The 11,322-nt window shown below is 37.8% G+C and overlaps 1 protein-coding gene and 1 long non-coding RNA gene across 2 annotated transcripts; both read left to right on the top strand.

Moving 5' to 3' along the window:
* Nucleotides 1–1,382: 1,382 nt before the first annotated feature.
* Nucleotides 1,383–4,815, top strand: LOC122005297 (cellulose synthase-like protein H1). Its single transcript, XM_042560282.1, has 8 exons — nucleotides 1,383–1,883; nucleotides 1,965–2,286; nucleotides 2,376–2,507; nucleotides 2,628–2,750; nucleotides 2,983–3,198; nucleotides 3,303–3,665; nucleotides 3,730–4,080; nucleotides 4,148–4,815. The coding sequence occupies exons 1-8, from the start codon at nucleotides 1,627–1,629 to the stop codon at nucleotides 4,691–4,693; spliced, it is 2,310 nt and encodes a 769-aa protein (XP_042416216.1). The 5' UTR covers nucleotides 1,383–1,626; the 3' UTR covers nucleotides 4,694–4,815.
* A 2,702-nt stretch (nucleotides 4,816–7,517) lies between these two features.
* On the top strand, nucleotides 7,518–10,461 carry LOC122005296. Its single transcript, XR_006118368.1, has 3 exons — nucleotides 7,518–7,702; nucleotides 9,099–9,982; nucleotides 10,103–10,461. It is a non-coding gene; the product is annotated as an uncharacterized LOC122005296 (long non-coding RNA).
* Nucleotides 10,462–11,322: the final 861 nt, after the last annotated feature.

The raw sequence follows: 11,322 nt of genomic DNA, 5'->3' as shown, positions 1-11,322 counted from the left end.
GGGAGTTGGTGCTGCAGACACTGGGCATGGACAGCCAGAAGATCGTACGGCGAAAGCTTCCACTGTCACTTTAGAGATATGCTCGGTCCATTACGGTACTGTGTCAGAGACATTTTACTGACAAGTCTTTTCAGGGAAAACTTTGTGAAACGTACTCACCTTGAAAAGCGCGCACATGTGCTACTGGAGCTCTATATAAAGGAGCTAGGTCCAAGTATCAGCGAAGGTACGCGATATTCACTGTCTGCGCTATAGTATTCTTGTTGCTCCGCCTTATACTTATCGTCGGTGACTGACTTGAGCGTCGGAGGGCCAACGTCGGGGACCTCATCCCTGACTAAGCGCTGACATAGTTTGTGTTGCAGGTCCGAACGGAATCTACAGAAGGTCAACATGAGCATCACATCTCCAGTTTTCTGTCTCTTCAACTTTCGAACATGATCATGTTAGAAAACTAAATTCCAAATAATTAAAACTTAAATTATTTTTTAAAAAATAAAATAATGAAAACATTTACCGCTTATGATTTTTAAAAACGCTCTTTGTGAAAGTTTAATTTCCAAGGGATTTAATTCTCGGCGGGTCTTGTCGATTGTCAATTAATTTGCTGCAAATGGAGTACTTGTAATTCCAAAAACTAATTGACAAAATTGCTTTGGTTTGGAATTCCCTACAATAATTTTACTGCGATCTTAATCTGATTTTTTTCCCACAAAAAACCAAAAAAATAAAATGACCATGTTGCTCACTGTGCTCACCCGAGGAAAGCTAAGTAATTAGGTGAATTGCGTCTTTGAAATGGTCCTGTGAGCTAGGCCAAAAAAAGACATAAAGATGTGATTGCTAGGATCTGCCCAAAACATGATTCGTCGTCACACCAAGCGGTGGCCATCTCTAATTATTAAGCGCAATAATTGTCCCATTTGTCACAGCTCGATCGATGGCTACATTTTCATATTGTCCAAATCCCTCATTTAAGGGCTACATTTCAATAGGTGGATTTGAGAGACAAAGGAGAGTGAACACAAACAAGGGTCGACTTTGATAGCGTGACGCTAAATTACCTACCGATTTCATTTTTTTTAAAAAAAAAATCTTAATCCACAAGAAATGAGCGCGTCATGCGGCTCATTTATTTTTCGTTAATTTTTGGGTTTGGTAGTAATTGGTCGATGGATCTCACGCAAGCAAATTAAGGTTCAACTTTGATAGCATGACGCTAGACCTAATGATTTCGTTTTAAAAAAAAAAGGCTTTTAAAGACTTGATTGACAAGTTTTGATGATTAAGGCTACCGCATACAACTTATCTGCATTTCTCATTTCTGCGGCCGCTGCAGGCTACCGTCCAGAAAGAGTTATCATCAACTCTTCGAGCAGCGCGGTTGAGAAGGATGATAATGAAGCATTCAACTTCGTTACACCAACCGGTGGCCATCTCAAATTATTAAGCCTACCGCATACAACTTATCCGCATTTCTCATTTCTGCGGCCGCTGCAGGCTACCGTCCAGAAAGAGTTATCATTAACTCTTCGAACTGAACGGTTGAGAAGGATGATAATGAAGCAATTCAACTTCGATACTCTCTTATATTCTTAGCCTTTCCAGTACTTGTATTTCCCATTAATGGCAAAGTCCCACGCCCTCCCTCTCAACGAGAGAGTTTGTGTCAACAACACTCTCCAACGGCTCTCGGATGTCGTAATCCTCTCCCTCCTCCTCTCCCTCCTCGCCTATCGTCTCGCCTCGCTTCACCGCCATGGAACCACATGGCTCGTCGCCTTCGTTTGCGAGTCATGGTTCGCCTTCATCTGGTTCCTCTATCTCAATGCCAGATGGAACCGGATCGTTTATAGATCTCACCCCCAGCACTTAGCAAACACGTAAACAAGTCACTAATATCATCAACTTCTCGATCGGTACCTTCAATATAATAATATAGATCGCACTTTGGATGCATGCAGGTACGGTGATCTTCCAGCCGTGGACATGTTTGTGACGACCGCCGACCCGACGCTGGAGCCTCCGATCATCACCGTCGACACGGTACTCTCCTTGCTGGCCGTGGACTATCCGGTTCACAAGCTTGCTTGCTATGTTTCCGATGACGGAGCGTCGCCAGTGACCTTCTTCTCCTTTTCCGAGTCCGTGGAGTTCGCCAAGCTCTGGGTTCCCTTCTGCAAGAAGCATGGCGTGAGAGTGCGAGCGCCTTCCGTTTACTTCTCTAGTACTGAACCACAGCTGAACTCCTCAGCTGACTTCATCCAAGAGTGGAGGCATGTCAAGGTTTGATTAATTAATTAGTGGAAATTAATTTAAATAGATCTTTAATATACTTAATGTTATTGTCGATGTATATGAATTGTTAATCATAGAATGAGTATGAAGAACTAAGTCGAAGAGTTGCATCTGTAAATAATGAAGACCAAATTCCTAATTACCACAGTAACGATGAGTTCAAGGACTTCTTCAAGATCGAGAGCAAGAACCATCCAACCATAGTCAAGGTATCATATATATCATGCATATATCTGACGACTTAATTATTATCCCTTAATTTCTAATTAAACCGCCATTTATTTAGCTATTTATTTTATATTTGTTTGTCTCATATATGAATCACTTAGATTTTATGGGAGAACAAGAAAGGATCAGAACAAGAAGGGATAATGCCACATCTAATTTATGTGGCCAGAGAGAAGAGGCCACAGCATCCACATCACTACAAGGCAGGAGCCATGAATGTTCTGGTAATTATTAAGTAATTGCATATGATTGAACAATCAAAGATGTTCGAATTAATTAATAGAGCTTAGTGATATCTAAATGAACCAAACTCAAATTCCTAAAAACACGAGACCAATTAATTTATTTTAAATTAGATTAATAACTTGCTCGACCCATGTTTTATAAAACTCAGTAAGTTTTGCTCTGTTGAAGAACCATATATGTTTCAGCTAAACTTACGTTACTGAATGGCAGACGAGGGTGTCGGGCGTGATGACCAATGCACCATTCGTGCTCAACGTCGACTGCGACATGTTCGCCAACAACCCACAAGTCATCCTCCATGCCATGTGTCTGCTCCTCGGCTCCCCCGACGAGGGGAACAATAATGCCTTCGCCCAGGCTCCGCAGCAGTTCCATAGAGCTCTCAAGGACGATCCCTTCGGAAACCAACTCGTAGTCCTCCAACAGGTCTGCTTGCATGCATCGTAGCTCGAATCATCAAATAAACAAAACAATTTAAGTGCCTGCACTGATTCTCTTTGTAAGAGATTAATTGCTTTCAATCTTTTCAGTCCCTTGTGCCCGGTATACAAGGTATTCAAGGCCCGTTTTATGCCGGAACAGGATGCCTCCAACGGAGAAAAGTCATATATGGCGTCCCACCAAATGGTTCCAGATTTAAGAAGAAAGGCGGCAAATTTTTTTCTCGACTCCAATTACTGGAATGCAGTTCGAAGGACAATTCAACAGAAATGTTGTCTCGCGAAGAACTTCAGTTGTTCTACGGAACCTCTATGGAATTCATGCACTCGGCCGTTCAAATAACCGCAGGAATCAGTAGTCCTGGATTACCCAGCGACCTTTCCAGTCGTGTTGCAGTAGCTGAAATGGTTGCTTCTTGTTCTTATGAATTCAACACAGCTTGGGGCGATGAGGTATACATGCATTACGTCAACAAATTTCATTATAATTTCGATGCTAATCTCAGTGCGTTTTCAGATTGGTTGGGTTTATGGTTCGATGACGGAGGACATCCTCACAAGCCTGAGGTGCCATTCCATGGGATGGAGAACGGTGGCTCTGATGCTGGACCCACCTGCGTTCCTCGGCTCTGCCCCCGTAGGCGGTCCGGCGAGCTTGACGCAGCACAAGAGGTGGGCAACAGGCCTTCTGGAGATCCTGGTTAGCAAGAAAAACCCGGTAGTTTCTGTCATCACCAAAGAGCTCATGCTCCGGCAATATCTCGCGTACTTGATCTTACTTGTTTGGGCTGTGAGATCCATCGTCGAGGTCTGCTATGCTCTGCTCCCGGCTTACTGCCTCCTCTCGAACTCCACCTTCTTGCCTAACGTAAGGCACAAGCAGTTTGTTCTGTAATGCATTGCATCTATAATTAACAATCCTTGAAATGTTGCAGACATCAGAAGTTGGTTTTGTTGTGGCATTGGCTCTTTTTGTGACCTACAACATCTACACATTGGTAGAATACTTCCGCTACGGGTTATCGGTGAGAGCATGGTGGAATAACCAGAGGATGCAGAGGATTTACTCGTCCACCGCATGGCTTCTCGGCTTCTTCAGCGTTGTCCTCAAGCTTCTCGGCATCTCGGACACCGTCTTCGAGATCACCCAGAAAGAGCAGCGAAGGCCGGGCAAAGACGTGGACGACCCCGGGCGGTTCACCTTCGACTCATCGCCGGCGTTTGTTCCAGGGACCGCGGTAATGCTGGTCAATCTGTGGGCCTTCGCCGTCGGTTTGCTGCGAGTTCTCAGTACCACCGACGCCGAAGGACCGGGGATCGGGGAGTTTGTCTGTAGCGGCTGGATCTTGCTCTGCTTTTGGTCGTTCTTGAAGGGGCTCGTTGGGCGCGGGAGGCATGGGATTCCCTGGCCGGTCATTGGCAAGGCAATGGTGATGGTTTGCCTTTTCCTTGCAGTGTTGCAAAACTGCATGAAATTGTAGCTTTACACTGCATTCAAATATACTTAAAGAGCACAACGCTGTTATATGTTCTTTAATCTCATGCTCATAATCTGTTTAGAGGTTCCTTCAATCTAAATGAATCACTTCTCAGCATTTTGTGATGGTTTAAAATGACCCAATTCAACTGCTCTATTGGTAAGTGATGTGAAACATTGAGCAATTCTCCTAATCAATGACAGCTGCAAATGGCCCATATGTAAGTGATTGGGGACTCCACAGGTCATCCGAGTTGGTATGTGGTGGGATGCTTGTCACATGAGGTCGTGGGGTCGAAACTCAGGATAGTCGGGGCATAAATCCCCGGTCCCTGTGCAACTCACCCCACCTGTCACATGCTCGCTCATGATGCTGTGATTTACCTCTCTCATGATGACCTTGGGTCGGGTGCGGCGGGGGCGCTGGGACGAACGATTTCGCCTTTTGCCACATATGTAAATGATTGGGACAACACACAGGATCTGAAGATTTGGTGCAGAGAAATTAGGCAAGCAAAAGATTCAACTTATCGGTTAGTGCACACGCATGGGACTCGAGATGGATCAGCTTTACCTTGATCAAAACAAATAAAGTTCCTGATGATGATGGAGATTCATTTAACTAGACAAAATTAGAGCGGGATTTTACCAATAGAATTCTTTTTCACTTGACATTTACTGACGAATTCAATTGATAAATACTGATTGAATTTGAATTCAGTCGGCGAGTTAAATTGGGAAATTAGATTAAAGTTATCGCTCTGGCTCCTCTCCCACTCTGTTGGTTGGCTACGACAACCTTGCTCATGGAGCTTGGCCAATCGGCTTGCTCATGGCCCCTTAGTTGCAAGCCTAGCTAGCCGGCTGTGGCTAGCTTGTTTGTAGTTCGTTGGTCGTGAGCTTGGCTTCAAACTTGGCAGGTTGCGGTGGGCTTGCTCATAGTCCCTTGGCCGCGAGCTTAGCCAGTCGCAGCCAAGTTGCTCTAAGCTATATTGACCCCTGTCGACTGTGGGGATGGCCAAGTGGCTGTCGTGAGCTCGGCTTCACCAACTCGGTCTAAATTTTAAAAAAAAAAGTCCAAATTTGATTTAAAATATCTTGATATTACATACGATGATAACTTTTATTCATAAATTTCCTTTAAGTGCACCAATTCTTAGATTGAAATATGTTGTAGTTGTTGGATAGGTATGTTAAGTCTAAACTTATTACTAATGTTACATAACAGATTAGGTCAAAAGCTAATTTTATGTTACTAAATTAGATCAAAAATTTCTTCTTCTTGTGTTAGTAATGTTGAAAATTTTATGCTCATTAAAATACAATGTATACGAATAAGGCTTGGATGTATAACAAATTAAAAAATAGATTTATCCAAAATGAATATTTCATTGGAGTTGAAGATTTTGTGAGTTTTGCTAAGAGTCATTTAGAATGTATGAATGGTACTGAGTTACATTGTTTGTGTAATCATTCCAAATGTAAAAATAAAGTTTTCCATGATGAGAATACTGTAAAAGTACATCTTTATAAAAAAAGAATTTGTTTCAGATTACTGCAACTTGTACCATCATGAAGAGCCTTATTTTTTAAATCCAATTTGAACTTCAGTTGTTTCTTCATCTATCACAACTGCTCTAGGGTAAACATCATATAATGGCAATGCAATGTAATCAATGGTCCACTACGCAATGAATGCAGTTGATCAATCCAGTATAGATTAAATGCAAAACCTGAAGTTCAACAACTCTATGACATATTAAAGACTAGTGAAAGAGAAATGTGGGGACACCATTCCATCTAGTCATTTCCAACTATCAGCTACCGCAAGATTATTGAACATCAAAACAAAATATTATTTCTCTGAACAATATTATGATGACATTTGTCAATTGATGTTAGAGTTGATCTTTGTTGATCACCTAATGACTGATAGTTTCTATAGTTAAAGAAATTAGTGAGGGGTTTATGTTTGTTTGTAGAGAAAATTGATTGTTACATTAATAACTGCATGATATTTTATAATGAAGATAGTGAACTAATTGAATGCAGAATCTGTACTTACCCTCGTTATAAGCATGATAGTCACATATCAGAGAAGAAGAAAAAAATTGCATGAAAAGTTATGTATTACTTCTTGTTAACTACTAGATTTCAATACTTCTATGCATCTGTTGCAACAGCATGCCACATGAGGTGACATCATGAGCGTGTGTATGAAAGAGGTATAATGTGTCATCCTTATGACCCATAGATGGAAACTTCTTGATACAACATTTCCTTGCTTTGTAATAGAATAATGTAATGTGAGACTTTCTGCAAATAAATTTCAACCATTTGGTCAATTAGGACAGCAATATTTATCTTGGTTAGTTATATTAATATCATACAACTTACTGTCAGGAATATATATGAAAGATGAATTAATGTTTCTAATTGTACTTATTCCAGGTTTAACCAATCTAAAAGAGAAGATAGTATTTTCTTGCAACATCTGATTGCCAAACTAAATGAATTATGGAATGTAAGCTCAAAAATTTATAATATTATAACTCAAATTAATTTTACAGTGCATACTACCTTATTATGGACAATCAATAATTTTTCAGCATACTTAATATTATTGGGATAGAGCACAGTTGGTAAATTAGCATGTTCATATTGTATAACAAAAACTGATGTATTTTTATTATTTTACAGTGAAAAAATATTTTGATTTAATAATCATCATAAATTTTTATCAGTTAAATATTATTTTAAATGTAATAAGAAAATTTTTATTAAGAATATTTAATAAGAAGAGCCCTATTTCCTCGCCTCTTGCATATCGCAGCTATTCTCTTTATTTACCGGAAGAGGAGGCGACCCTCTCCTCTTTGACCATCTACTAGGCGACAAGAACCCTATTTCCTCGCCTTTCCTTTCTCTTTTAGGTTTGGTTTCTGTCCTTGTTTAGGTTTGGGTTCCGCACTGCAAGGGCATCTTCATCACCGCCGCCGCATCCATTTCGATCGTAAGCGCTTCCTCAACTCTTCCTCTTGGTACAACATTTGATGGATGCATGTAGATTAAATTGTTTCCGAGATCCTTCTCTTCTTTTTTTGTCAGATTGTTTGAGATTAGGGCTTTTTCTCATGGCAATTACTTCTACGGTCAGTGAGTGGACTGCATAATGTGTTTCCAAAGCGTAGCAATTTGTTCGAAAGATTGCGTGATAGTTTTACCATCGGTTGATGGTTAATATGATTTTTTTGAACACTTTTGGAATCATGTATCGCCTCGACAAACCGTTAAAATGCTATTTTGTGTGCTTGTGTCCTTTATACTGGCTTTAGTTAGCCAGAGACGTCCAGAAACATAAAAGGGAATCTAGTCTATTGAAGTACTGATGTTTTGCTTGTGCATGCACATCATGAAGAATTGTTTTAGGAGCTTTATATGATTGTTATCATTGTTCCAAGTATGATTTTATTTTCTTATATTGATGCGATGAGTGATATTTGATTTTACCTTTTAAATTTCACACTTGTTATGCAATGATAAGCTGTGTTAATCCCAACTACTTGTGGTCAGCTAGTGAATTTAAATTATATTTTAGTATAAAAACTTCTTAATACTTTTTTATCCATTATCTTTTCATGTGACATTCATAATGGTGGATCCATACCAAAGTCCATCCTAGAAGTCCATTGGATTGGCTGAGATTGTTTTTTTTCCAATACAGTTTTGTCCAACTTTCTTGGTGATGGGTATTGGCCTCTATTAGATTCAGAATGCTTCATATATTTTTTTTTTCTCTTGGCAAGGTGCATACTCATATGCCACATGATCTTGTGGAATATCTCTCATTTTGTACATTGAAGAAAGCCTTCAAGATTTTTAAATGCCCTAGAGCAAGGTGCATGTGCATGCTTTTGTATTCATTGAGAACATATTTCTACTAGGAGTTTTGATGCAAATCTACAAAGTTTGGCAGGATTGTATTAGTAATGATCATTTATTGGCCCACTGTTCACGATATCTGCTGATTTGAGCCTCTGATAATGTTGAAGTTCAATTTTTGTTTTGGTTTGATTAAAGATTTGAATGATCTTGATACCATCAGGTATATGTATAATAATTGTTTAATTCCTATATCATCTCAACTCAAATGTATCTAATTGCTCAAGCTACAGAGGTTCTTTTATTGTGTTAAACTGATTTAGCAAATTGGGTTCATTTGTTTGCATGAATTTTCATAGTGATTTCCATTTATAGTTGCATACATTCTCCTTTGTCAGATTATTGAAGTTACATATACCCTTTCTACTACTCTTATCTATTGCATTTTGTCATCTGTTCCTGGTTTGATTGTTCAAAGAATTAGTACAACACTTTATACTGCATTTTAAACTTTATTATTCTGGCAGATGAATCGTGAGAAGCTTATCAAGATGGCTGGTGCAGTCCGCACCGGTGGAAAAGGCAGTATGCGCTGGTTTATTAGATATATTTATATTCTGGAGTATCATTTTCTTTGGATCTGTTAAGTTTATCATGATTCATTATTTTATTCTTTGGGATACATGATATTTCTTTCCTGCATTCTAGCTTATATAATCCTTATAATATCCCTCACTATAATACTAAGCATGTAACATGCTGAATCATTTTGTTGTGGTATGGTCCTGAGGTTATATCCTTCTGACCATAGACAATTCTCCAATCAAGGAATGCTTTAAAACCTTAGATGTGAAGAAATGTTTCTTTTATTAGAGTGGCCTTTTTTTTGTTTTTGTTTTTCTAGCTATCTTGTTCATTGGTTTACAAGTCAGCATTCTTTGTCTAGCTTTCACCAACTATTTTTCTTTTTAAATCCCAAAGGTAAACCAAAATGAAAATTGATTAAGCTAGTTAATGATTTCATGTATCATATAACAAAATTGAATTATGACATTCAACTCCTTTTGTTTTATTTTTAGTATAAGCTTCGATTACAACCAATACATGGGTGATTAGCAATTCTCCTAAGACCAAAAATATAGTTTTTTTCCTTTTCATATTAACTATTTTGCAAGAGTAGGAGACTACATTCATAAATTAAGGAAAAATAGAATAAATTTCATTAAGTAGATTATTAATAAGTAGCTAATACTTTATATATGTTTTTGACTTGACAATATATTTAAACATCAACTTTTTAAATATGATGTCCTCCTATAATTTCTCTTGTAAAAGTTTTCTGGAAGTATAACCTTATATTTTCTGGTTTCAGAACTTTAGGACTTAGTCCCTACAATCATCAATCAGTTAGGTAAGCCTTCTCATTGTAATTTGATTCCATAGCTAACTTTTGTGAAATGCACAAATTGTACTTCACAGTCATATACATCACTAGTTATAATTTTCTTTAACTTGTTCTTGTAATCTTTAGATATGCTTCATGAAAACAATCAGTGTTTTCTAATCTTCAATTGGAATTCTAGAACCAACGGAGGCTCACTGAGCAATTCTAGAAACAAGCACCTCATGTTGCTCCTGCTACTAAAGGTGGAGAAGATGATGATGATAATATCCCAGAGCTTGTGCCTAGAAAGACATTTGAACAAGTTGCAGAGGAGAAACAAGCTTCATAGATATAGACTATCCAACAAGTTTGTCCTCTGTTTTCTATGTTATAATTGCTATGTCTATTGCAATTTATGATAGTAATCAGAACCAGTTATTTGGTTAGTGATGTGTATAGTTAATTTTGTAAAACTTAAGATTATTTAAGAAACTTATTGGGATAAATTTCTTCTTATTGATGTGTACAATTAATTTTATAAATCTTAGTAGGCATAATTTTGTAAATCTTCTTCTTTTGTACAGTTAATTATGTTTAATAAATAGACAATAGTTTTTCTTACAAAGATAATAATTTTTAACTATTGAAAAAAAATGATTAAAGATAACAACTTTGAAATATTGTGAAAAAAGCATCTAAAAATAATAGTTTTTAAATGTTGCAAAGTTATTATCTTTGATATTAAAAGACAATAGTTTAAAACTATTGTAAAATTATTGTCTATCGTGTTCAAAGACAATGGTTTAAACTTATTGTCATTTGGCGTACTTTTAATGATTCAATTACAATAGTTTTCAAATTGCAAAGACAACAAATAAAATCCATTATGTATGATAATGAGCATTTTTGTTATAGTGTTCATTCTTATTTTGATATAGTGGTAGCTGATTTTAAGATAAATTTTTAAGAAGACCCTAGAATCGGATAGCTGCTCCAACATGTCATCCAAACGGAGAATTTAAAATCTATACTTTACTATAATCTTGTTGATAGCTTGGTTGTCAACACACATACATCATGAACCATTTTTTTTGGCACTAGTAGAGCAGGAACTGTATATGAGCTCATGCTCTCACGGATGTAACTTTTTTCTAGAAATTCCACCTCCTTATGTTGAAATTTTCAACTTCCTTGAACTGAGGTGATATGCTGATAGATTAGGCAAACTCGACCTTTGAACAAGATTAATCTAATGTTGGATATCTCTCATAGGTGGTGGGCTAGGAGGAAGATCTTCTGGCATCAATTTAAAACAAAGTTTGCTAGCATTTGTTGTATTTCGGTTGGTAAGACACTGTCTTTGGCTA

Source organism: Zingiber officinale, chromosome 7B (genome assembly GCF_018446385.1).
Source record: "Zingiber officinale cultivar Zhangliang chromosome 7B, Zo_v1.1, whole genome shotgun sequence".
NCBI lineage: Eukaryota > Viridiplantae > Streptophyta > Magnoliopsida > Zingiberales > Zingiberaceae > Zingiber > Zingiber officinale.
Note: the sequence above shows the minus strand (reverse complement) of the source record. Positions and strands in the feature narration are given on the sequence as shown.